The sequence below is a fragment of the Equus caballus genome, chromosome 11 (assembly GCF_041296265.1).
Source record: "Equus caballus isolate H_3958 breed thoroughbred chromosome 11, TB-T2T, whole genome shotgun sequence".
NCBI classification, from domain to species: Eukaryota; Metazoa; Chordata; class Mammalia; order Perissodactyla; family Equidae; genus Equus; species Equus caballus.
Genome location: NC_091694.1, coordinates 2233142 through 2260695, shown reverse-complemented (window position 1 = coordinate 2260695; position 27554 = coordinate 2233142). Strand labels below are relative to the sequence as shown.

General features: G+C 50.9%; 1 protein-coding gene across 18 annotated transcripts in view; it reads left to right on the top strand.

Annotated features, from left to right (window-relative positions):
* RPTOR (regulatory associated protein of MTOR complex 1) overlaps nt 1-27554 on the top strand; it is a 397394-nt gene that overhangs the window by 258468 nt on the left and 111372 nt on the right. For all 18 annotated transcript variants that reach the window (XR_011423116.1, XR_011423115.1, XM_001489603.6 and 15 more), the window contains 4 exons: nt 1946-2046; nt 2579-2723; nt 17042-17117; nt 24515-24616. Coding sequence is in view for 16 of the 18 variants with exons in the window: in XM_001489603.6 (XP_001489653.1) it covers nt 1946-2046; nt 2579-2723; nt 17042-17117; nt 24515-24616 (424 nt within the window). In the remaining 2 variants the exon portion in view is untranslated. The remainder of the gene's footprint in view (nt 1-1945; nt 2047-2578; nt 2724-17041; nt 17118-24514; nt 24617-27554) is intronic.

Genomic DNA, 27554 nt, shown 5'->3' with positions numbered 1-27554 from the left:
TGTGCTGCTCAGGGGTCCGTGCTCTCCTGTTAGCGAGCGGGGGTCTTTGCTCTGCTGTGCTGTTCAGGGGTCCGTGCTCTCCTGTTAGCGAGTGGGGGTCTTTGCTCTGCTGTGCTGCTCAGGGGTCCGTGCTCTCCTGTTAGCGAGCGGGGGCCTTTGCTCTGCTGTGCTGCTCAGGGGTCCGTGCTCTCCTGTTAGCGAGCGGGGGTCTTTGCTCTGCTGTGCTGTTCATGGGTCCGTGCTCTCCTGTTAGCGAGTGGGGGTCTTTGCTCTGCTGTGCTGCTCAGGGGTCCGTGCTCTCCTGTTAGCGAGCGGGGGTCTTTGCTCTGCTGTGCTGCTCAGGGGTCCGTGCTCTCCTGTTAGCAAGCGGGGATCTTTGCTCTGTGCTGCTCAGGGGCCCGTGCTCTCCTTTCTGGAGAGTGTCAGGTGCAGAAGGGAGCAGTCCTACAGGTGAGGAAGACAGTTCTGCTGTCCTTGTGCTGAGTGTTCACCTGAGACCTCAACTGCTTTTACGTGGTGGGAATCCTTAAAGAGCCCAACACACAGAGCCAATTAAAATTGCGTTTTAAATCAGCCATGCCATGGTCAATAACTTGACCGTGTTTGTAAACCTTTCAGTTCGGATAGACTAGTCTCCCCTGTAGAGGTGAAATTTTTTTCTTATTTCGGAAATTTTTTTTTTGAGACTTCTGACATTTGTTGATCAACAGTGCTATTTTCAAGTACTTAACTAATTCTTTGTCTCCTATTTTTCTGGTCCTGTCACTAAGCCTACTTGAGGAGATAAGGAGAGTTTTTTATTCCTGAAGGAGAAGGCGTCAGGGGCAGGAAGGAGCTTGTGTGTTGCAGAGTCGTCCTAGGCAGTGAGCTCGGTTCCCCGTGCCTGCCTGAGGCCCGGTCTCTCTGAATATTAGTCATGCGAAGACAGTGCCATCAAATGGATTACTATAATGGGAGTTATTAATCTGTTAAATCTTATAAATAGCAGGAATCACACTCTAGTCTCTGAACCAAATTACTGTGAACATTTTCCTGTGGGGAGAAAAAAAGAGTTTTCTGTCAGATATAATTAAACTTGGTACATGGCGGGGACAGTGCAGCTTGTACAGCGACAGAGACGAGCCCACAGCTCAGGGCTCTGCACCTGCTGCCCCTCCGCCGGCTTTCTGCCTGCACTCTCCACACGCCTGCTCCCTAGCTCCTCAAATGCTGGCCTCTGCTGCACCCTTATCTTCTCAGACAGGCTTTTCTCAGCTGCCCTCATAATACACCATCCTCAACCTGCCCCACCCCGTTCTCTGCATCATTGGCCACCACGTCACCTGTTACGTAGGTGTTTGTCCTTCCCTCCAGACCGTCAGCTCCATGAGAGCAGGGCCTTCACAGATCCTGACGACCACTGCACTGTGGTGCCTGACTATGAGGCTCAAAATAGTTGTTGAATGAGTGGAGGGTAAGTCAACCTTAGAGGACAGCCTTCCTTCCTCGGCTCTTGGGTTCAAAGTCCACTTCCGCAGGCGGGAGCCACAGGGACGAGGCTGAGATGAAGAATCGTAGAATGTGGTGCCAACTCCTAGGTAGCAAGTGCCACCGGCCGCTCTTTGGGCGCAGTCCATGGCCCATCTCCCGGATGTGGAAACTATGAAATGGTGTGTGTTACCACTGGTTCTGGTCCACACGTCTAGGGGCACCCAAAGAAACTGCTTTTGTGTAGGTGTGGAAGGGGAAGAAAGTGGAAAATGGAGGTTGAGTCTTAAGATGTGGGATTAGAAGTATAAGAGTCTTGAAAATCACAGGCAAGGCCAGGGGGTTCTCCTGGTGTAGCCGAGCGTCTCCTGCCTCTGGCCTGAAGCTTTTTGTCTCCCTCGCCTCTTTTCTTCCCACCCTCTCCTCCCTCTGTCCCCTATTTCAGTGGTCACTGATGCAAACACACTGTGTTTCCTAGGATTCCTGGCCGGCTGAATGACAGGAGGACTCCTTTGGGCGAGCTGAATTGGATCTTCACAGCGATCACGGACACCATTGCGTGGAATGTGCTCCCTCGGGGTGAGGCTGCCTGGGCTGGTCAGCTTGGGCCCGGTGGGGCTGCTGCCTTGAGAGTCAGGAGACACTGGCCCTTGGCCGCAGGGGGGTCAGATGGAAGAAATGAGTTCTCAGGGAGGAAAGCTGAGGGGGATGAGGAGAGGCAAGAACGTAAGGAGGTGTCTTCAGGATGAAGTAAATTACCGTGTGTCAGCGCTAAGCAGTGGTGTACCGTGAGCTCCAGACACGCTCTGGTCGTCAGGACATTACTCTCTAGGCACATTCAGAGCTTACCCTTCCTCATGATCATTGGCACTGTCCATATTTCTTAAAACCAGAGTTACTATTAGAAGACTTGTTTTTATTTTTTTGGTATTGATGAGTTGGGTTTTGGTATTTGTTCATATTTATGTATGTGTATATTGCATTGGGAAATGTGCATTCTAGTCCCAACTTGCTTGTAAAAATTTTTGATGGAAGTAAATTTGTGTATTTGGGTTTAAATGCTAGACATGAGTCACTGAAGATATGTTTTTTTTCTTTTATCTGCCCTCAGATCTCTTCCAAAAGCTCTTCAGACAGGACCTGTTGGTGGCTAGTCTGTTCCGAAATTTTTTGCTGGCAGAGAGGATCATGAGGTCATATAGCTGCACCCCCGTCAGCAGCCCGCGCCTGCCCCCCACGTACATGCACGCGATGTGGTAAGTGTCTCACCGCCGGACAGCGCCAGGCTGACAGTTAAGTTCTCTAAACAGTACGGTTTTTTTCCATTTCTACGGTAGTGCAAGTTTAATGGAATTACATGAAGCAAAATAGGAAGACTTGCCACTACTTGGAGACGTGAGTGGTGTTGACACGTAAATAAAACCCTCCCTACAGCCTCCACAGACGGCAGACCCGGTCTCCTTCAGAAGCACGGGGGCCTCGGAGGGTCCTCCCAGCCCGAGCGGGCCAGCACCGCCGGAGGCCTGACAGTTCTGTAGCTCGGGGCAGCAGAGGGCTCGCAGACGTGTTTCTGACTCTGTGGAGACTAGTATTGAGAAAAGAAACTGCCAGCTGAGTTTATGAAGTGTGTCCAAGACTGCTCCAGAGAATTTAAACCCTTGGGTTCATGACCAGTTAATTTATATGCTTGTTTCACACATGCACACACATGGACACACACACATGCACATGCACACGAGTGTGATCTTTTATTACTGTTGATCACAATTTTCCCCCAAAACTGGATCACTGCTCCTTATACTACTACAAATAACAGTAACAGTAATAACAACGTAAACTGTCTTTAATCCAGATGTCACGTCCGGAGGCGTCTGGCTTCTTCTTGTTTCCTTGCTTTTGTAATGCAGAGTTTAAGTACTAAAATGGGACGATAACAAGGAAAAATTAGTCTTAGTTACATCAATCAGTGGGAGAAACCCTAATACAAATATTTAAAAAGAGCAATTCACTTATGTTTAGCCTTAAAAGCCATTTTATGGTGCATTTTCGTGGTCAGGTCTGTTTCAGCTAGTGATTTTGTTACTCTGGCCCCTGGCCGCCTCCCGTAAGACGCTAACCACAACCCTGCTCAGAATAAGCACAACAATTTTTTTTAAAATATATGTATGACCACTTCTCCCTGACCCTGGAAACCCAGAGAGCCAAGGAGGAGTCTGTAAACTCACTGCCTCTCATCTACTCCAGGAAAATCGGGAGCTAACATTCTCATCTGTGAGACAAATCAAGATGCACTGGCCTGGCCAGAGCGCCAGGCCGCAAACAGAAAGGGTTAAACTGTGCATCATCCGTGTCCTTTGTGGGAGTTTGTAGAGTGAGATGGAGAACACTGATCCGGAGGAACACGGAAGTGGATTAGACCCTACAGAAGAATCAACGACGCGGCCGTTTGCTCCTGTGGAGACAGTGGCTGGCACAGCACCTCCCACTCCACCCCTCCAGACACGAGAGCAGGAAGAGAGAGGGTTGTTTGACAAGTTTCTGTGATGCGTAGAATGGAGACCCATGCTTCTGGAAGAGTAGATCCTCAAAACTGCCTTATTCCCTTAGGGAAAGCAATGCCTTAAATCCTGTCTATTCTGAACCCGGGTTTTATAAAGTACCTATTATAGAAAAGGAAAGGAAAAAGAGCTGCCCAGGGCCAGTGCCGCGTCTGGTCGTGGGTGAAAACCATGTGTGAGTAGGAGCTGGCCTCCACAGCAGCCGCCCAGTGTGAGGGCCGCTGGACCAAGCAGGTTCCCCCGGGGAGGAAACCGGCAGTGGACTCGAGGCGCGCTGCGAGCGAGAAATGGCCTGCGTCCTCCTCTCCCCGCCCACCTGATCCCCCAGCAATGAGTCCGCCGAAACAGTTTTATTTTTCGTGCACGTTTCTCTGGATGTGAAAATGCTTCCTATAAGAAATGCTCAGCTGCTGCACTGGAGGAGATAGTAAAGGCCAGAGCCGGTCGGAGAGCAAAGAGGACAGACAGGGCAGATGAATGGCAGGAGAAAGGGACCCAGGGAAGGAAGCAAGTAGAGACGGGGGCACCTGTCTCTTTTCATCAGCCTAGGGATCTTTCTCTAATATTGGCCTCTCAGAAGGTCTGGAAGTCTGGAATTTGTATAAGTACTGTTTCATATAAGGCCCAAAGTAACAGCAGCATCTCATAAACCCACCCATCTCTGTTAGTGATACCCTTCCAAGCCAGCCTCGAAGCCTAGGAGCGTGGCCCTCTCTCCTGCAGATTAGCTCCCCGTGAATCTCATAAAGCACATCCTCGTTTGTATTTACTTGTTGTGCAGAGAAACACGAGATAACACAGCCCTCCACAAGGCCCAGACGGACATGGAGAAAGCCTGGTGGGTATTCGAGGCTCGTGGAAGTGCTAGTGATTATACATGTACATTTAGGTTTTTCTACTTTCCTGGTTCCGACCCCCCCTGGGCACTTCAGGGCTCCTCTGTGGCTAATAAGCACCCTGAAGACTTGAGTATAATCTGGTCCCTCAGCCTTCGTGGTGGCCCGTCCTGCAGAGTGCTGTCTGTGGCCTGATATTCTCCCTGCTCCCTTATAGGTGAATTCTGCTTGCTGCAGCTTATGTTCCATGGAAAGCAGACTCGGAGACGGAGGTTAGCAGTACGATGCTGTTAGAGAGGGCTCCTGGGATCACGCCCATGGACGGGGAGGTGGCAGGACTGGGCAGAGAGGAAAGTCGAGCGGTGATGCGGTCTCAGCCGACCCTCGGGGGTTCTGAGGCTGGGTGGGTGACCCTTCAAAAGTGTCCTTGTTGATGTGAGAGGGCGAGGCTGTTAACCTCCCTCAGCAAGCGGTCATCGATGCAGGCCACCCAGGGAGGGGGCAAGGAAACCTTTCTTCTGAAGGCGGACCCAGCCCCAGCACACTGGTCAGCTTCTCACTGTAAGAGAGACTCTCACCTGCCTTGTCCCAGGTTTCCGTTATCCCATTACTGTCATTTCAACAAGTCTTGCAGAGATTTGAAAGCACAGAACAGAATTTCTCTCCTCTCGAGTGTCCAGCATTCTGGCTCGCATCCAACTTATTTCCAAGAAACACGTTACCTATCCTAATCCAAAAAGAGATTGTCTTTGCAGTTGGTTTTGCAGAGCTCGTCACCAGCCCCTGCTGAGGGGCATTGTGAGCGCAGAATGGACTAGAGCAAAGTGGCCAGCAGCTCCCTGCCAGCAGGACAAGTGAAAGCCCAGTGCTGCCCGCGCCCTAGGGCTGCAGATCACCCTGTGTTCAGTGCAAGTGCGCTTTGTTAATACGAGCGAGACCTCAGGCATCAGATCGTAACCCACCGTTCCCAGTGCTCCCAGGCTGTGTTGAAAGATGCTGCCCTGCTGCCCTGTAATTGTCCCAAAAAAGGAGTCCTTCTCAGCAGAAAAGGGGGAGGAAATAGAGATACGCCCCCACTCGCGGCCCTTCCTCCTCCACGCTCCTGAACTTGTTTTGTTGTGCCTTATGGTTTTTTCACATTAGTAGTATGATTTTTTCATGGTAGTTTGATAGACGTTTCAGAGGCCTTGCAGGCTGGAGAGCCGAGGAGCCGGGAAGCGCCCCTCCTGTGCATGGACTGGCCGGGGCCGGGGGGACGGAGGGGGTGGGGAGGGCTTTACCTCCACATAGCTGAAAGAACATTATATGCTTTGGATTTTTTTTTTCTTTTTTGAACCCAAACCTGAAGTGTACCATTCTGGCAATTCACATGACAATGAAGAAACCGTTGTGTTGATCCTTCAGCCTTATAAGAAGGAGTAGTTAAGATGGCAGTGACTCACCCTGAACCTGAGCTGAGGAAAAGAGTGGTGAATTTGAGAGCCCAGGGAAACATGTGCTGAAAGGAAAAGCAAAGTAGCTTATAAATTAAATACACATGGTAAGACAATCTGTTGGCTTTTTTTCTGACGGATGTATTACTCTATTTAGTAATAAGGAATCCCTCCAAGTATTGCTAAGTGGAAAACAGAAGTTCTGCAGTCTGGAAAGAATTAAGGACTGTGTTGGTTATCTCTTGCTGAATAACAATAGTAAGCACAAATTTAGTGGCTCCAAACACACACAGTTATGATGTCGTGGATTTTGTGGGGCAGGGTCTGGGCATGGCTCATCTGGGTCCTCTGCTAAGGGTCTCTGTTGATGATCACGGACAGCCATCACCTCTCTGAATTCTGTTATTAGCAGTAAGTCACAAGTCCCGCCCACACCCCAGGGGAGGGGCTCACCTAGGAAGCAGGTGTCCTGGGGGCCACTGTTAGTCTCCATCATAAGCAGCATCTTGCCCTAAAGTGTTCGTTAACTGTGCTGGAGGCAGACAGACAGAAGGGCAGTGGGGAAATGCAGTGCAGAGGGCTTGCTGGGGGTGAGAAGAAAGTAGAGCCTGGAAAGGTGATTTGCTGTGGTCTTTACTAAGGCAAAGACATTATCTTTGGAAACAGGCAAGTCGTGGTAAGTGATCAGAAGTGGTAAATATAAAAATAATAGCGCCAGTGGCTGACTGGTAGGTCCCTGCTGTGTCAGGCGTGTTCTAAATGCTTCACGTGCATTAAGTCATTTGCCCTCACAACAGCGCTGTGACAAGAGTATCATTATTATTAATAGCCCATTTTACAGTTGAGGAAGTGAGGCACTGAAAGGTGAGTGAGTAGCCCGCATGGCAGGGCTGGGCTAGTCTCACCCCGGATTGCTCCCTGCAATCCTGGTACATGCGTACCAGGTACATGCGTGTGCGTGTACATGAGCTCCTAGACTTGAGTGAACATGTAGACACATCCCAGGACAGGAGGGCACCCACACAGACATGGCGTCTGGCAGGGGCACATGTAGCTAGTCTGGCCTCTCTTATTACAAGTGGCCGATGTGGTGTACAGCATCTCTGACACCTGTCACGAAGCTTTGCAGCATCTGGGAATGCATCTAATCAGACACTGTGAGCAGGGGGTGGCACTGCCCCCTGCCAGGCGAGGCAGGGTGACATGGGTTCTGAATCCCTGCGGCAGTTCGTGTGCCTTGCACCCATGTTTAAATCAGCCACGCCCCACTTATGGGGACAGAGCCTTGGGTCTCTCCCTCTAGCTGGACACTGGAAGTGGCAGGGCATAGCAGGCCCTCTTCTGGAATCTGGTTCGTCTTGGTGTATCCTCTCCACGAATGCCGTGCCTTGAAACCGCCTGACTCTGGACCTCTGCCCCCAGTTGTGACCCTGCTGGCTTCAGGCTCCCTGATCCCTGACCTCTGCCTTTACCAGCACACTCCCAGCTGGCAGTGCTGGACCCCAACATCTCCCATTTCACTGCCTGCCCCATCCACTTTGCCCTGAGGCTGTCTGTGACCCAGCTCAGGAGGGCGATTAAGCACACAGGTCGCTGAGGAAGAACCAAGGAACATGACCAATGAGACATGTATTTGACCAATAAAGCCATTTGTCAGAATATTAGCTGTAAAAGGGAAAAATTAGGCATAACCCTGGTACCTAACAGAATAGGGATGACATATACTTGAAAGAATGTAAGCAATCTTAAAATTATGTTTATGAAGATTATTATTATACAAAATAAATGTTAAATGACAAAAATAGAACAGCAAATCGTGTCAGCAATATAATTACATCTATGTTAGAATACATGTTGTGCATGGAAGCAAAGGCTGAACAGAACTGTAACGAGATGTTGCGGTGCTAATGCCAGCACAGTGGAATTAGGGTGAGTGTCTCTGCTTTAAAAGCGAAAGATGTTACTTTCGTGATTCAAAATCTACATGTGGACTTTTTAAGCTCTTGAAACACTTAAAGCTATTTTTTTAAACTGAGTCATTATGGTGAAGGCATTTTTTGTCAGAAATACAAAACTGGAGATAAACAGAAGAAATCATTGAGTCCTTCTTTGCATGAAAAAAATGTAACCAATAGAATTCCCTAAGGTTTAGTACCTGGACTTGATATTTTTTAAGTGTTCTGGAAAGAGCTCCATTAAAGTCCCAGGTTGGACTCATTCACATGCGTTAGACTCAGTCCTGTATTTGATGCTATACAGCAAGTAGGATTGTTCCTGAAACACCAAATTGCAGAGAGAATTTAATTTAATAAGTAGTTGCACACCCACCATGCACAGGGCACTACTCTGAGTAGACTTTGTAAAGAACATAAAAATCCATTCTAGAAAAGTATGAAATAATGCCCGAACTCTCATTGAATATCAAGTTTTGGGAACCCAGTCTGGGTGAGAGACCAACACAGCCTCTGTCTTCATGGAGCTTGAATCTAGCTGAGAAATTCTCTTACAGAAACGTGACCCAGCCTCTATAAAGGAGTGGTCTCTGATCAGCAAAGAGCCTGGGACTCCTTGGCTACTGTGCCTGAGCAGAGCCCGGGGCACTCCTGGTCCCTGAGCAGTCGGCTTGCTGGCGTTGCTGGCATTCCAGGGCAGCTTCCCAGCAGAGCTTTCTTGTCGGGTTCCTGAGCTGCTGCCCGGTTAGCTCTCATGGGCCCTGCCTGGGATCTCTGCAAAGCCTGTGGCCCTGCCCCACAGGCTCCCTCCTCCTAAGTACGCCTACAGATGCCATCCTCAGGATAAAACCATGTAGTTAGACATTGTGAAATAACACCTGTGTTATTAAAGGGGCAACTTTCAGCACAAATACTCAGGTAAATTGTAGGAACGTGGTCTAATAAGGCAGTTTGCGCCAAGCCTAGCATATCCGTGAGCCATCCAGGGCCCCCTTTCTCGTTCTCCATCACCCCTTCACTGCCCCTCTAGCACTGAGCCCGAGTCAGTTCCCTGTACTGTAGACGTTCCTGGACCTGGGCCAAGCGGCTCATGTCCAGTGTGGGGGCCTCCCCTGCATTCCCTCCTCCTGGCGCTGTTCTGTCGGAGCACAGGGAGGCTGAAGGGAGCAAAGCGCCAGCAGTGTGTGGGTTCAGGTGTGGGGATACACAGATACCAAAACTGAAGTCTGGGCCCCCAAGGGGGTTCCAGCCTGAAGAAGGGGGCGTTGCACAGTGTGTTCGCTGGTAAGCTAGAGGGAGTGAAGCTTGAAGGAAAGAGCGTCCCATGACTTAAAGAACCATTCAGAATGGCTCCCCAGAGGATAGAATGCTCAGGCCACATCTTGAAGGGTGAGAAGGAGGGGTGGGTAGGGAGAGCATTCTGGGCCTAAATGGCGAGTATGGAGGGATGGAATCCCACGAGAGGCTCCAGGGGTAGCAGGATGAGGGTGTGGTTGTGGCTGGAGCAGCGGCAAGGAGAAGAGCAGGGACTGCAGTCTCCATGGCCTCATGTGCTGGGCCCGAGGCGAGCTTGGCCCTGGAGCAGGAGCCGGTGGGTCCTAAGCAGGGATGCGGAGTGCGCAATGGCGAGGGAGTGGCTGGTGGCAGGGAACTGTGTAGGAAATTGCTGGGGACTAAGTGACAGATGTGCTCTGGGCCCAGGTGGTGGTAGTGTGGTTTAGTGTGAGGAGTCAGATTTCAGAATATTTCCTCTGCTGAGACTGACAGGATTTCGTGACGGATTATATCCAGGGTATGAAAGAGAGGCTGGGCTGTGGGACCTCTGCACTGGTTCTGCTTGGAAAGCTGGGTGGATGGCCCTGCCAGTAACCAAAACTGAGAGCAGGCACATTGGTGAGTGGGAGGGTGCTGGGCAGGAGGTGGAATGAGCTCGGCCATGGGCCCGTCACGCGTGAGGGTTTCGTAGGCCTCTGGGAAACGTCCAGCGGACTGTGGGAAGTCAGAGAGACTGAAGACACAGATTCAGGGGCGCTGACATTTAGATGAGAATGTAGGTGGCTGCATTTGTTGAGTACCTACTTAGTGCCAGGCTCTTTACCAAAGGTTTCAAGTATATCTCACTAATCCTCACCACACATCCTTGAAACAGACCTTTTCTTCATTTTGTGCCTAAGGAAACTGAGGCTCAGCAGGCAGATGAGGTTTTTCCAAAGCTGCACAGTTCCTTCCTGGCTGAGAGGAAAGATGTGACATTTCCAAATCCACAGGAAACAGGCCTGTGATGCCTAGAGGTGGGACGAGATGCCCCACCCAGGCTGAGCTGAGAGTGACACCCGGGGCACGTGAGCAGATGCAGTGCAGGGTGGAGCAGATTATGGGCAAGTGAACCGTACCAGTCGTTCAGAGAAATGGGACCAGGCCACATGTTTCTGGCTTTTCCAGGTTCACGTCAAGTCCTTGCACAAACAGCTGCACATATCCCCGGCAGATACTCTAGGTCAGATAGACCAGCGTTGGGACTACGTGGGTCCTGATGTTGTGCCCAGCAGCCACTTATGGGAAAAGCCCCCACCGCGGGTGTGGAATGTGAAAAGATGGCTTTTCAAGAAACCTGCAGTGGACTGTCGAGTGGCCTGACTCCCAAAAGCACGTGGTACATTCTCCATCTGGGCAGACCTGAGGGGTGATCAGCCTCAAAGGGCTCCAGGCACAAGGAACGCCTGTGTCCCTCGTTCCCTCCTGTGGCAGACACTGCTAGGGGTCTGCGAGTCCTGCAGGGGCTTCAGTGAGGGGGACACGGGGAGGGCGAGGCTTTCAAACCTCAGAAGGAGCGCTGTGGGTTGTGCTGCAGTGTGGCGAGAGGGAGCCAGCATCATCTGGACTCAGCTTCAGCCGCAGCTCTGTGTGGCAGTTTTGCCCCACAGTGAATTTTTAAGGACTAGCCAAAATTTCATATTTTCATTTATAATTTCGTTATTCTAAAATGTTTATATCTAATATAGAAGTTAAAAAAGACATTCTGAGGACAAAACCAAACCCATGGAGGGACCAGTTGCAGCCAACAGGCTGCCCGCTAAGAACTCTGCATGAGGCCATGAATGCCCTGAGGACAGAAATGGGGTGTTCAGCTCCTTGGTGCCCTCAGGACCCCTGAAACGCTTGGTGACCGTGTGCAGTGGAGAGGGGAATTCGCGGTGATGCCGGCCCCTGAAACGCTTGGTGACCACGTGCAGTGGAGAGGGGACTCTGTGGTGGCACTGCCCCATCTGCGTCTTGGCACGGTTGCCTGGGCTCTCCTTTTGTGAGACCGTCTGGCTTTCCCTGTCTGTGTCTAAAAGTCCTCTCCAACTTGGGATCTTTTTCTGAAAGGTCTGATATCATGGCTTCGTATCTTTGTTGCTGGGAAATGCCAAATAAGTAAAACTCAAGAGTTCTTCTTACAGAAATCAGGGGTGTTGAGATTTCAAAGGAGGAAAATGACATGCAGAGAACACACGTCCTCTCCGGATGGGGCTTTTCCTAACTTCAGCGCCAGCACAAGTCTGTAGCCAAAGAGTAAATGTTATTTAGTCCCATTAAATGTTGAAGATTATACCGTTACCCTACCTTGATAGGGAATCGAATGTAAAATTCGGCTTTAGATTTCAAGAAGAAACATGATTGGGGAAACATAGGCAGTAAAAGGGAGGAAAGGCTGGGCATGTTGCCGGTTTGTCACAGAACTCCCTCTGGGCTCAGCCTGTCTGTGGGAGCGGTGCCACAGCCTGGCTCTCCCAGAACCTGCAGCCCCTGCCCCACGCCCCCCATTCTCCTACTTCCTGTCCTCTCGCTGCCACTAAGAGCATGTGGAGACATGGGCGTTCCGGCCAGTGTGAGTTCGTTAGGCACAGAGAAAGTTCCAGGGGGCTAGTTTAGTGGTAAGTGGGCCCCCACCCAAATTACAAGTGATTGTGTTATTTTAAATGCGGTTCCCAGGCTCTCTCAGAGTGACTTAAATCCTAGTCTCCTCGCACTGACTGGCTTCCATGTCCACCTTCCGCTTCCTCCTGGGCCGCCTCAGACAGGCCTTTCCTCCTTCATGTTCACATCCGAAAACAGCTACAACACGCGCCTCTCCCACGCAGCAGGTTCCTAGCTGACGTAAGATCGTAGCTGGGAGCATTCTTGAGGAATGTCCCATCACAGTTCAGGTCATTTGAAGGAGGTCTTTGCTTCCCAGGGGAGTGTCCGTGGTGACAAAGTCTTGGTTCCATACGTGCTTTCACTCCCGCTAAAAAGTACCAAGCTTAAAGGGGAGAAGAGAGGGGAGCGTGAAGATTCTTTCTTTCCTGGGTTTTAGAGAAGGGTTCGTTTGCACTTGCATTTCCCAGAGATTGGGTATCAGCACAGCTTCAGCTCCAGAAGGCTGGACGCCCCACGCCTCCTTGAATGTGAGCAGTTGTCAAGGATCCTGATGGACTTGACGCAGCAGAGGGGAGTGAAGAGTACTCTCTTTGGGTCCCTCACAATTCCAATTGCCTGCCGACCATGGAGGCTGACTGACGGTTAAGGCTCTGTTGACAGGTGGCTTGCACCAGAGGGACAGGGCACTTCCCGGGGTGTCATGGCACTCGGGCTAAAATTTCACAAGAAGCCCTCTAATTCACCTGTGCTGCCACGTTGTAGATCTAGGGAGGAGGAAACCAGTCTGCTGTGAACAGCTTTTGTTTCTTTGTAAATCCTTCAGAATGGTTTTGTGCAAAGTCAGAGATCAGAAATACTTGATGTAAATACTGGGTAGTGGAGCTGTGGGGCGTGCAGCCACAGCCCATCGAGGGACACTAAGTTGGTTACAGTGGAGAGACGCTCAGATGGGTCCCCTCCTCCTCTGGAGGGAGGTAGAGGTCGTGGTTGAAATACAGGTTAGTTGGTAACTCAGAATCCAGTGGCTGTCCCACAGAGCCTGAGTGGGAGGAGTTGGGGACCCAGGCTTCCCCCGTGCTGGACACCCGCCACGCCTGCAGTGGCTCCCCCTCAGGAGGCACGGCACATTTCCCCTCTCGCCCTGTGGCAGTGTCTACTGCTCCTCATCCAGGGAAGCTGGGTACATGGTGTCCATCCTGGGTAGCAGGGGCCCAACTCAAACTCCTGTCCTGAAAGGAGGTGGGAGAGCAGCTGCAAGCAACAGGCAGTGGGCTTGTAGCAAAGACCGTGAGGCACAGACACCAGGAGGGTTGTGCTCACCTGTGCTTAGGTTTTGCCAACTGCCACTGAGGTCTGAGGTGGCCCGGGTGCTCAGCGCCGGTGTGGGCTCCCTGCTACTCAAGAGTTACCATGGGCTTTCAGGAGAGCTCATTCCTGTGATGAAACACTTCCGAACAATGCCATGGCTTTCTCCCCTCCTCATAAATAGACCAAAGTTTGTATGTCCCCCGGGAGCGCACAGCCAAGGTATTCAGAGCATTTGGAATAAATAATTTACCATCTAGTGATTATGTTCCTTGAGTGGTGATGGAGAGGTTGAATTTTTAGCAGGGGGAAGAAGGGAACAAAGCCTAACAAAAATTGAGGTTAAAACAAAGTAATAAACATTTACACTTTGCTTCAGGCCGGGGGCGCAAATGATGAAACGTCGGAGCCCAACTCCTGTTTAATTTTTGATGCGAAGCCATCGGGGAGTCGTTCTCCTTCACTTTCAATTTCAGCAGGTCCTGAAACCCTTGCATTTCTCCGCGGTAATAACCTGTGCTTTCTGTTCCCATCGAGGGTGCCTCGCCCGCTGATGGATCAGTGCAGATGGAGGCCGTGTGCTCCTGGAAGGCTTCCTCCCAGCCCACTCCCTGGGCGTCTGCCATCTGAGGCCTGTTTCCTGAAAACCCAGGCTCTTGCCCGGGTGGCACGTTTTCCAGGCAGTGATTCATCTGGCAGCCCACAGCTCAGAGCCCCACTGCTCCCAGCTGCCGGGGGGCGGGGAGCCCTGCAATTCAGATTAGCTGGTCACGTTAATCGCAGCTCCCCTCCCTCCCAGATCTGCTCTGAACACTCCGAACCTGCTTCTCCCTCTCGGGGAGCACAGCGGGCTGTGGGAAGTGTGAATGCAGACACCTCCCAAGTTGGGTGCTTGCCTGGGTGCCAGAACGCGCAGAGCGGCGCCTCCAGCTCGCCACCACGGCCTCAGGATTCTCCAGGACTCACTTTCCCACTTTCCCTTAGTGAGAATCCCAAATTAAAACTCCAAGTTCATCTTGATTTTACCCTAGAAAACGCAGCTAGTTTTAATCAACTGATGAAACGCTCAACACAAGATACTGTTGTGTGCTGTTAAGAAGGTTGCCATATAATTTTAGAGTTTACCAAGAACTCCAGGGACCTCTAATCTGACCTTTTCCTTTTGTAGAAAATAAACAACCAAAGGCCCAGAGAGGGAATGAGCCGCTGGCCGCGATGCCGGCTCTAAGCTTGCCCAGCGCCACCCACTGCTCTCTCCCCTGGCCTTTACTTAGGGTGCACTGGCCTTCACGGTGTGCTGGTGATGTGTTTGACCATTTGGTGTTCAGTAGGTCTTAAGAGTTCCCACACGTTCCTTCTCTTCTTCCGTCCACCTGTGAGCCTTGAGCAAATCTCTCTTCCTGTCTCACTGGACGGCCTGCCCTCCAGTCCTGGCCCTGATGGCTTCTCGCTGCTTCCTCCCAGGGACCTGAGCAGCCCTCTCCACCGCGCTGCCTTTCACGTTGCATCCTCCACAGAGCCTCTGTGTACAAACAACAGCATGCCTTCTGGGCTGCTTTTCCGGCATGGAAACGTGCAGTGGTTGAGGACACGGTCTCCCAGTGGTGACCTGGGTGGGAGCAGCCCTTAGGAGCCCTCAGGCCAAATGGTGACAGCATGGGTCACACTTCTCAGGATTATCACCCCTGGTCCTGCTGCAGCTGCCCCAGTTTTTGTCTCTCTCTGGGAAGGGCTGAGGAGGCGCCGTGGACCTGCTGGAGGAGTCTCTCCCCAGGGCCGCCTGCTTCTGATGCTTTGTCTAGAACACCCCAGCCAGGACCTCGGGAAAGGGCGGGGACAGTTCTAACGGGTTATAATTCTTTTTGCCTCATGACTTTGATGAGATGGGGCTGAAAGAGGGCATGTAGACCCACTTCATGGAAGGCGCGGCTGGAGGTGCCTGCTGCGTAGTGGCTGTAGCCAGACTGCCCAGGGCTCAGAGGGTGGCTTGGTGGCCAGCTGCCCCACCCTCTACTTCACCCCTCACCTTTCCCACTGTGCACACTTCCTTCTTCTAACTCTTGAAGTTGAAACTTTTTTTGATTAAATTCAAGGAATCTTTATAGAGCTTAATTGCAATAATTGACTTTGCTTCTGTCTTAACAACGAGTAAAGACCTCCCTTGGCGCTGCTGAGTAACCATCTCGCCTGCAGTCGGGGCACTTACTGAGCACGTGGGAGCTATTTATGGCCCGCACTTTGAGGCACTTTTGATTATCTCCTGATTGCCTCTTAATTAGATTGGTGGGGGAAGGGCATCTGTGCAAAGGGAGCCAGTCTGTGAAAAATGAAATATATTTCATTTATTTGGATAATGGAGAAGAGTTCTTTAGTCTTTTTGTTCATCTTAGATGTTTTCTGGATTGTTAAGTTTTTGATTCTTGTTTTGCTACTTTATGAAGACCTCGTGAAAAGGTGCCCTCTTACACAGAAACCCATACCCTCCTTAGTCTAAATAAGCATCATGGAATCCTTGAGTCTCTCAGGAAGTCGCCCGGGAGAAGAGAGTGCAACACCAGAAACGAGATCCCTTGCACTGATCATCACTTTGTTTCCACGAGGAACATCTTTTTGAAAGAAAGGGAGAGTAAGAGTGGAAGAATCCTTGTATCCAGGGGAATCTGTGGCCGTAGAGAAAGGGAGGTGATTATTTGCATCCAGTTTAGGATTAACGTCAAGTGTTGTGGCAGGAAACAGCAGCTCTCTGTGAGTGTCCCTTGCTCTGTGTCAGCAACCCTTCCAAATTCTTCCTGTTATCTCAGGGTCTCACAAGGACCCCGTGAGGGGCACACAATTGTTAGCCCATTTCACAGATGGTGGAACTGACCCTAGGTAGATGAAGCCACAAGCACAAGGCCCTAGAGCCAGACTGTTGAGTCAGCACTGCCCACTTTGTCAGTGTGCTGAGCCAGGTCCCGAGGCCATAAGAAATCTGTGGGGAAGATGGCCAGGTTCACTCATCAAAGAGACTGTTGCCTTTCCACTTAAACAAGCACAGCCTGTCCCGTCCCTGAGTGGTTTGTGCTGGGCACAGGTCCAGACCAGGCAGGGAGGGGTGCTGGGGCCTAACAGCGCTGGCAACACCAGAGGGTCCACAGGCAACCCCCTTTCTCCTGGCGCCATGCTGGCCCATTTCTGATGGAGCGCCTTGGCCTGACTCCAGCATTTCATGGCGCGTTTGTGTGTGACGCTGCCATTGTCCAGCCACCACCGTGCCACAACTGCTCCATTGGCATGGGCAGGTTGCCGGCCAGGTGCGCTCAGGTCAGGGGCAGAAACCACCTTAGAAAGTGGAGTCAGTCTCTTTGTTTTTTCCAAGCTTTTTTCTCCTTTTAATTTGAAGAGGAAAGATGTCACAAACAGTGGTTTAGTGTGCTGCCAGACGCGTGGTCCTGCTTCTCCCTTGCCCTCCACCAGCGGTGGGCCACAGCTTCACCCGGGCTCAGCTGCCCACGGGCACCATCCACTGCTCTGCTCTGTCCCGGGCCGCTCCTGGGTGAAGTCCGTCAGTAATGCTCTGTGGGCGTTCCTCTCTCTTCTCTCCCCAGGCAAGCCTGGGACCTTGCTGTCGACATTTGTCTCTCTCAGCTGCCGACGATCATCGAGGAAGGCACTGCATTTCGGGTGAGTCCCTCCGAGGGCATCCTGCATGGTCCTCTGTGGTGGCTACTTCTCTGAGCACCTGGTCTGCAAAGCCCCCAGTTGGGGTGTGGCGCCCAGGACTCTGGGGTGTCAGAGATTTCATTCACTTGCCTGGGAAAAGATGCACTTAGCCAGAAGTTGAAAAGATTGCATCAACCAGGGGTTAAAATGAGGTTTTGAAATGGTCACTTCTTTAAAAATATCTTCTCTTAAAATGTTGCTGTGTTGGCTCTTTCCTTCATGTGCACCCCAGTCCCGTGTTCCACCCTTTTAACTGTGAACAGATTAGGGTTACCCCAGGGTGTGTGACTCTTGGCCCTGCTGCCCCGTGGCCAGTGCCTGGAAACCTCGAGGGTATAGTGCTCAGCCTGAGGGAGTGACTGCTCCACAGGCCACGTTTCCTGGATGCTGGTCTGGTGCTGGGTGAGTGAATCTCATTTTACTCACGGCACCTACGGGGAATCCACTCCAGCCGGGTCTTCGCAGCAGCTCACCAAGAACCCCTTTTGCTTTTCCTGCCATGCAACTCCCTTCATTGAAGATTCATTTACTGAGTGTTTGTTGTGTGTTAGACACCAAGTCTCAGAGCACATGAATAAGATCTGGTCCTCCTTCAAGAAACCCCTGAGAAAAGAGGAGAGTCACACCCATTGAGTTAGAGCGCAGTTAGAGACAGGCGGGGGTGTGGGGAGCAGAGGGGCCCGACGGCCGCCTGAGGGCTGGGGAAGGTGCGCAGGTCTGGGAGAAGCGGCGGAGCCAGGAGCAAGCAGGGCAGCTCCAGGTCACCCAGTGCAGCCGAAGTGAGTCGGGGTGGGGCTTGAGGGTCATAGGCACCTGGCCTTTTCTACACGCACCCTCATCTCTGGCCCCACTTGAGAGGCTCCAGTGGGCAAGTTAGCCCTGCTGTGCCTCAGTTTCCTTGGTTTACAGGGGAAATGATAGTGGCATCTAATTCATGGGGCAAGCGGGGACACAAGGAGTTAAGATAGGTCGAGTACCCAGGACAGAGCCTGGCACAAGGTACGTGCTGGACCAGAGTTCCTGACCCTTAGTGTACTCACACGGGGGTCACCAGTGCCAGCACGTCATGTGCTTGAGCCAAGGTCAAAGGCACCCACTTCCGGGAAAGGTTAAGCTCACTGCAGAAGTGATTAACTGTTAGCGTGCGTCACGGCCGCCAGGGAAGCTTTTAACCTACTCAGCCAGGGGCCTGGGAGGTGTGCGTGTGTGTGCACACACTGGGGGTTGTACATGTTTGTGCGTGTATATGGGGGTGTGTTGTGTATCTGGGGAGTGTGCATGCACATGTATGTGTGTGTGCATTTGGGGTGTATTGTGCATGTATGTGTCTGTATCTGGGGGGCTGTGTGCACCTATATGTGCTTGTACGTGTGTGCGTGTGTGTGTGTATTAACCGCTCGGATGATTTTGATACCCCTTGGGGCTGAGCTAAGAGGCTCTCCCTCTTTATTGCTTGAATTTTTTCACATTTGACTATGAAAATTTTTAAGCTTATAGCAAAGTTGCAAGAATTTTATAATGAGCACATATTTTCCCACCACTTAGTTCTACCATTAACATTTACCATGCTTGCTCTAGCATCTCCTTCTCCCTCCCCATCTCCTTCCCATCTCCATCCGCATCCTCATCCCCATCTCTCTCTCTCTCTCTCTCTCTCTCTCTCTCTCTCCCTCTCCATCCATCCTCTTTTTTTTAATGCACTTACCAGTCAGTCGCAGACTCCCTTGCATTTTAAACCCTGAAGTGGGAGCTGATAGCTTTCACTGGCTCTCACCAGTGTGTTTGGCACTGCCCATTGGGCCCCTTCCCCATAAACCCTAAACTCTAAGGCAGCGCAGGTCTGGTGCACAGTCACAGACCTCTGTGGCGACAGTCTCGGCCCCACTCCCTGCTGCACTGCGCCTCCACTCCACCAGGCGGGCCTCCCGTGTGCCCAAGCTCTCAGAGGGAGGACAGGCCCTGCCGCTGCAAGCCTGTGTTTGGAAAGCCTCGTGGGACTTTGGCTTTCTGTACTGTGTGCATGGTTTTACTGTATGCTATTAAGGGACCAGGATTATATACTCTCGCAGAAATAATACAGTTTCTGTAGTACCCTCCTTCTGCTCCAGTGCCAGCTGTCTTTCCAAGGATCTTAATACTTCATTTCTAATCTACTAGAATCAATATTCTGCTTTTGGGGGTAATTTCACCCAATCAACACGGGGAAGGGGTAACTGATGTAGACCACGTGCTATCTTTTTTATTTTGTTTTCACTTTTTCAGAAGCATAACATACGTGCAGAAAATTGCTTATGTCGTAAGTGCAGCGTGATGAATTTTTACAAGTTGTAACCAACAGACAAACCAAGCGGCAGCACGTCAGAAGCCCCCTTCCTGCCACCTTCTGGCCACTGCTTTCCCTGTTGCGTGTTTTTGTCCTTGGATAAATGGAGCCTACAGAATGGAGCCTTTGTGTGTGGCCACTTTCCCTCACCGCTGTTTGCTCCGTGTAGTTGTAGCTCACTCTTATCACAGTAAATACTTCAAAGGTCGTTTGTCCATCCTGTGGGCGTTTTGAGTTTCCAGGTGTGGCCCTCACCAGCAGTGCTGGCCAGTGCCAGGCCGAGTCACCGGAGCCTGAGGCGAAAGGAGAGATCAGTGATACTGAGCCTGTCTTTGTTTGAAATTTCGATATTTTGTTCATTATGGATTTTTTCATTAATTATTAGTTTTTAAATACTGCATTAAAGTATTTTTTATCTCGATTACTGAGGTTTTGGTGCCCCCTTAAATTTTGTGCCTGAAGCAAATGCCTCACTGGCCACGGGCTGGGTGCTGCTATTCCTTACACGGCTTTGGTGCACTGGGGTCAGGTGTCTACACTAGCAGGGAAACTGCTGGTCACCGGGTGCACATATGTTCACTTTTGGTAGATACTATACAGCTGGTTGTCCAAAGTGGTTCAATCGGTTTACACTCCTGCCCGCAACATGTGAGAGTTTTAGTTGCTCTGCATCGTCATGAATACTTGATATTGTCCACCTTTTTTTCCTTTTGGCTATTCTGGTTCAGTATGAAAAGGCATTTCTTTGAGATTTTATCTTCTATTTCCCCAGTGGTTAATAGTGTTAATCACTGTTTTGGTTTTTTTATTGGCCATTTGAATATCCTCTTTTATAAATTGCCGTTGAAAAAATTCAAGTTTTTTGACCATTTTTCTTTTATGTTGTCTGTTTCTTACTAATTTGTAGTGGTTCTATATATACTGTATTCTGAATACAAATCCTTTGTCATGCATTGTGAATATCTTTTTTCACTGTATGGACCTCATTTTCACTTTTTAAATGTTTTTTCTTGTTGAACAGAAGTTTCTTGTTTTAACATAATCCAATTTACCCATTTTTCCTTTTATGGTTAGGGCTTTTGTATCCTGTTCAAGAAATCTTTGCTTACTCTGGACAAACATGCCTGAGATGATGTTCTCCTCTTTTTCTTCTGAAAGCTTTATCTTTTTACCTTTCACATCCAGACCTGCTGTCCACCTGGAATTTACTGCATACGGTGCGAGGTTGGGGTCAAGATACATTTTTTTCACACATGGATATCCAACTTACCCAGTGTTATTTACATTGAATCAGGGGACCATATGTGTGGGGCTGTTTCCAAGGTCTCTGTTCCACTCCACTGGTCACTTTGTCCTTGCGCAAATACCAGGCAGGCTTGATTATGAAAGCAGTTTTGATTGAGATTACGATGGATCCATAGATGGACCTAGGGGACCTTGACGTCTGTACAGTATTGAGTTATCTTATCCATAAACATAGCTATAAATGGTATTTTTTAAAATTTTCACTTTGTTTTCTCATTCTTTACGTATATATTGTTTACAAGTCATTTTGTATAGCAACTTTACTAAATTCACTTCTTAGTTCTAATAATTTTCCTATATATTACTGGCCTTATCTTAAAACCTCATTTTCAGATACACAAAAGGAAAGCCTGGCATGTATGTCAATCTCCCAGAGTAGCAGTTGGAAGTGCGGGGTTGTAATCAGCAGGGAAATGGAGCCCTGTCATCACTGATGCTTGTCGCGCTAGGAAGAGCAGTGGGGAGGATTCGCACACCGTGGGAAGTCTGGGTGACTGACTCTCTCAGGAGGGTTTACACAGAACCCTTCTGTAGGCTGAGTGGTCTGATAGGTGGTTGGCATTTGAACGCTCTTAGCCACTTCGCTTTTTCTTTTTTTGTCTCCTCTTAAGCAGTGAGGTCATCAAAAGTAGCGAGTGTATTGGGACAGACACGGCCAGTATCAGTGTGTTTGGACCAGGGAGGGCAAGTGAGAAGAGTGGGAAGATTAACTAGCTTTTCTCTCTCACAACAATGGAAGCAGAAGTCTGAGTGGGTTAGCCCCAGTGGCCAGGCCTGGCTCTGCACCCAAGCTGGACTTCCTGCTTTCAGTCCATTGCACTTGGTGCCTGTTCTCAGACCCTCAGGCCTGCTGACACGTGGGCTGACAACAGAGCAGACCACCTGGCATCAGAATTGTCCTGGGAGGCCCTGGATGCATGGCTGCATGACTCACAGCCTCCACCTACCACATGTGAGAGCTCTCCTCCAGAACCTTCATCCTGGGTTCCATTTTCTTCCCCCAAGAATCTGAATGGTAGCTCTGACACACTGTGGACAGAATCTTGGAGATTTGGCCCAAAACAGCAGCTCTGTGAGTCATCGTTAGATGCACATGGGGCAGCTCCTGAGCTGTTTTGTGTGGCGTTTTTTAAAATGCTGAGCTGCGCTTGTGTTGGGAGCCTGCTCGGGTTTCTCAGCTCCCCCATGGCTTTAAGGAGTATGGCAAACCTCACAGCAGACCGATGGCAAAGGCTGGTCCTTCTTTGTTAGTTTTAGGTGAAAAGATCAGGAATATTTGTCTTTTTTTTTTCGTGAAGCAGTTTGTCCATCAATGAGCAACATGTGAACATTCACAAAGTGAAAATTAATATGGAACGAAGGATGAAAGAGGGAATTATCTGAATTGTCTGACTTTCCCTCACTCAGTGTAACTGTGTTCTCACCAGATGTGGGGAGCGGGCGCTTAACAAGATGATTGTTTTTAAACCAATTTATGAATAGTTCACACTTCAAAAAAGGAAAATCACTTTGGGGGCTCCATTTCACTTCACAGGTTGCCCCCCAAATTTGATTAACTTGATGTAAGCTGACTCTGCAAGAACTTGAATCCCTAAGTGGTAAATGTCCTCTCCTGAATTCTCACGTGACACTGACTTTGTTATGGGTGCACCATGGCCCTGGCCAGCAGGCTCCTCTGTGGAAGGCGTGGAGGAAGCACGCCTGGAGTTTGCCTTACGTGTCTGCTGAGGCCCCACCCATGGCTTAAAGTTGTTCACATGCACGTGGCCACATGTGTCCACATGCGCTGGAACCCGTGGGTCACAGCCCGCATCCCTGCCTTCCTACTGGCCCTTCCTTACACATAGACACACCTCTGCAATGCAGCCACCTGCTTTCCCCCTTGGAAACAGAGAAAGTAGAGAGAGAGGCTGGTGGATGGGGGCAGAGATTTGTAATTTGGAGTTCTTTTTATTTGGGGCTCAAGAGAGGCAGCACTGTGTATGAAGAGAAAATAATTCTGAGACAGAAAAATGCAGCAGTCCTTCCACTACTTGACTACTCTGTTCCCAGACCTCTGTCCGACGGCCTGGTCCTCCCTGCTCCCTGAGCTTGCCTGGTCCTCGTCATTCGGTAAAACGCCCTCCACATGGCCAGCGTCAGGACAGACCGACCTAGACTCCCCCACCGCTGCTGTCCAGCTTGTCCCCTCCTTCACTCCGACGGCACTGTGCTCCAAGCTCACCAGCACCGAGGCCCGTGACTCTATCGCCTGCTGCCTCCCTCGCCCCACTGACCCCAGGCCAGGGCTTCTGTTGTTCTCACATGCCCTCTGCTCCCTTCACCCCCAACTCCATGGTCCCTGAGTCAGTCCACGCCTGCCCACTCTGAGCCTGCACCCCGACCCTAAGCTGTGCTCGTGAAACCCACTGGACCCTGCTGTGCTCACTGTCCTTGAGGGGCCTTGAACACTGCCTGATGGTCTGACTGGACGTTCTCCTCAGTTCCTTCCCATTCCCGCTCCCATCTGCACTCTGGCCAACACCAGCACCTCCTCCCTGACGATACCTCACTGGGAAGGAGAAGTGAAAAGTGAACCTCTACGCATCACCCAGCACACCTGCCTATATCCCTGTGCCAGGCGCATCTGCTCTCCCGTCCCCATTCCCCGAGAGCTGCTCGTCCTCCCAGCAGCACCAGCCCTGCACCTGTGCGTCAACATCCGCCCAAGGACGTCACCCAGCAGCCCCCACTTTACCTGATCTCTCTCATCAGCTTATAAATGTGCCGTCTTCTCCCATCTTTAAATAAAACTCCTGATCACTTGATCCCCTCCCCTCTGCTCCCTCTCCATTTCTCTCCTTCCCCTTTGCAGCCGAATTCCCTCAAAAAACTCCCTGTACTTGAGTCTCCAAATTCTCTTCTCTTCTCCCTTGAAGCCACTCCAGTTGTGCTTATGCTCGCTCCCACCCTGAGGCTGTTCTTAATAGCCTCCAGTGACCCCTGTGCTGCTGCACCAGGCATGGTCAGCCCTGAATCTTAGCTTGCCTGACCCACCGGCAGTCTTTGACACTGTGCACACTTCTCCTCACACTCTGCCCTCTCTTGGCTTCCTGGCCACCACCCGTTCCTGCCCTCCCTCTGCTGGCCTGGCCCTTGCTGGCTCCTTTGCTAGCTCCATGTCACCTCCTTGGCCTCTTAACTAGTGGAATCACCAGGGATCAGCCCAGAGGTCCTTCTCTTTCTCACTTAACTTTTAACTAAGGTTCTCTCTCCAACCCACACGTCTCTCCTGAACTGCAGGCTCATATCATCCATCACCCCTTGATGTCTTCACTCGGATGTCCAGTAAGCATCTTAAACTTGATGCGTCCAAGGCTGAATTCCCCACATTCTCCTCCCAAATGTGCTTCTTCCACAGTCTTCTCAGCTCAGTTCATGGACCCCACCCTTCCTGGTGCTCAGGGCAAGAGCCTTGGAGTTACCAGCTCCTTTTCTCTTACCACATCCACTCCGTTCACACCTCCTGCTGGCTCTACCTGTGTAACACATCAGGGGTCCGACTGCTTCTCACCACCTCCTCTGCTACAATCCTGGCCCGTCTTCTCTCACCTGGATGGTTGGGGCAGTGCAGAGTTGGTGCCTTAAAAAGACGTGGGACTGAATTGATGGGTGGGGTGAGTGTATAAAGGCAAGGCTGAATAAGAAATGGCAGGTCCCTCACTAACTCCCCACTCTGCCTTTCTCACAGCACAGTCCGTTCTTTGCTGAGCAGCTGACCGCATTCCAGGTGTGGCTCACAATGGGCGTGGAGAACAGGAACCCACCTGAACAACTTCCCATTGTTTTACAGGTGAGTTTCTTCAGATCGGGCCAGACTGGCTAAGTGTATCCCAGGGAAGGAAGCTAGAAAACTCCACAGCCTCCCAGGGACTAGTTTATCCAGGGATGAGTGTGAGGGTATGTGACACACAGCCCTCTCCACTGTCCATGGCCATGCCCTGGGCCAGATGGCATTTGTGGGAAAGAAATCACACAGACCCATCACCGGCATTGGAGCTGACTGCATACTTACTCCTAAAGGGCTTTCCCTGTAAAGTCACTGCCCCCTCCCCCACCCTCAATTAAATCCTAATTGGGGTGGCAGTCAGCGCCCTCCCCATCTCCCTGTGTACGCGTCAGGGGGCATTGATGGAATGCTGCTGCAAACAAGCTTCACTTGTTTCCGGTACGGGCTCTCAGCATCGGTGCCATTCTTTTTGGAAGGACATGAGATGCCAGTCAGCCCTGGGAGAACAGGGATGAGGAGCACTGAGCAAATTGCAAATGGGCCATGTGGGCTCCAGGCCAGGCACCTGTGAGTTATTGACGAAGTGGCGTGACCGCCTGGACCAGGAGCCCTTCCACTCCCTCTCTGTGAGGGTGTGTTGGTGCGGGTGCCATTGCACTTTCTGGGAGTGCTGGCAAGTGCCAGTCACTCACGTGGCCGGTGTCAGTGTCCACACTGCACATTGTGCCCCACCAGTGGGTTGGGAGATCAGTTTTGTGGGTCTCTCCCAGATAATTTTTTGGTTAATGAGATCAGATGGGATGGCATGGCAAAATACCAAAGTTTGTCACAGGTAGGAAGGTTAGAAAGCGTTCACAGAACTTTCGTTTCAGTTAATGTGTATTTATGGGAGAGGTGTGTGGACTAGGTTTTGCCATAAGGAAAGCTGTTTTACTCTGGGACAAGGTCAGGTGAGTTTTAAAACCACTGTTCAGTGTAGACACCAAGGTCTAATACCTCACTTCAGAACCTGGCAAAGATTTTCTGCCATTGGGGTGGGGCAGTTGGACTTGGCAAGAAGCTGGGGACGGTCGTGCGGACGGGTTGTGCCAGCAGCGAGGGGCGCGTGTTTACATCTGTGTTCAGCAGTGGAGTGGAGAGGGTGCTCTGCCTCTGGGTTTGGGGTCTTCAGTTCTGACTGGCAGGGCAGGATCGGCACCGTCCCCTGAGAAAGCTGATGAGGCCGCCTTGCCTCCATGAGATAGACCAGGAGCCTCGTTGTGTGCCTGTCCAGGACGTGTGCCCCACCTCCTTCCAGGTGGGGCTGTCCGCTCTCACTCAGCTGTGCACCCGTCGCCGTGGCAGCCCCGTCGATCTCCACTAGGCCAAAGGCCCACCCTGAGCGGCTCCCACTGCTGAGGATCATCTGAAAATAGGTGAACAGTGTCTCTGTCGCCACCACAGAACAGGGCAGCGCTCCTCCTGTGCTGGTCTGCTCTGCCTCCATGTCGGCCACACGGCAGGCTGTGAAGATCATTTTCTTGCAACAGAACTGAGGTTTCCCTGGCTTGGGACTGTGTGATGGCAAAGAGAGGAGCTGAGAGAGGGCGGAGTGCTAGGAATGCTGCAGAAGCGCAAGGGCCTGTTCTCGCAGGCGTCAGGAACCAGGCAGGTGGCAGAGTAACTGCGCCACGATGCTGCGCTGGAGATGTCTTGGTGCTTTTTGTGTATTAGGACTGCTGCTTTTCTGACGTTATGAAAAGAATGCAAACATTACTGCTGTTCCCCTGTGTGCTTCCAGATTCATTTGAGACTTTCCTGAGTTTGCAAGGTGAGCTGTAAATGAAAAGACAAATTTTCAAAACCAAAAGAAAAGAAATGCAATAATAACAACAAAACAAAGAAAACTGACCATTTGGCAGAAGCCAATGCTCTCTCGTCCATGAGTGCAGCAAGGTGGCTGGGTGTGAATGAAGGGCAGGCAGACAGGATGTCAGAGGACGACAGTGGCGCAGGTTGGACCTGCTGTGCTCCAAAGCTCCTCTGCCTCACCGGAATTTTCAGGAGAGGAGCCTTTGGCCCTCCCACTGACCTTCCTGTTACTTCAGCACGTGATGGAGTCAAATCGATCCTCTCCAAAGCAGGGGTGCAACACCAAGAGTGTTAAATCCTCTTCTTCTGGGTCTGGCAAACAATCCTTTGTAAATGGCCTTCTGTTGACTTTTTTTTAATGTTCCATTTACAATCCACACGCCCTCAGGGAAAGAGAAGACTAAGCGAGCCACCTGTCCAAGGCCCAAATGAGGAAAAATAACTGGGACCGAAAAGAAGGGAGGCATTTCTGTGTAAGCTCTCAGATAAATGTAAGCTGCCGGTTCTTCCTCGTTCTGGAGGGGTCGGTCTGTGGACTGTGCCAGCCTGCACCAAGGCGCGAGCTGTGCTCAACGAGACGAAACGCCAAGGAGCGCTGGTTTCGCTTGGTGCCGCCCGCGGTGTCAGCTGCCTTCTCATTAATTCCACTCACTTCACCATGCTTTATCTTAAGAAACTTTACTTTTGCCCAAGCCTAGACCCTGTTATCCATGAGTTATCCTCTGGTGCCTCAGCGAGTCAGAAAGTGTTGCTTTGTAGTTTTTCCAATCCCTGCTACTTTTTCCTCAAGCTGAAGAGAATTTTCTCCACTCAAAGACTCAGAGGCATTAGCTGGTGACCATGAAAGTCAAATGAAACGTCCCCTCCGGCCCGTGGATTTACAGCCCTTCGAGTAATGTAAGCACGGAAGGACGCTCTTTCTGACCAGCCCCAATGTCCTTTTTTACCTTTTAAAAATGTAAGTCAACAGAAGGAATAGGAAGGGGGATTCTCGAGCCCTGCTGCACTGCAAGGCCTGGTGCACGAGGTCTCTGGCCTGGGTGGCTCTGCCTGGACTTGACGTTACTGTCCGCACTCCCTCGGGTGGCCTGCGCATGAAGAAGCCCCAGGCAGAGAGGGAAGATTCGATGTTGTAGAAAAGAGAGGGAAG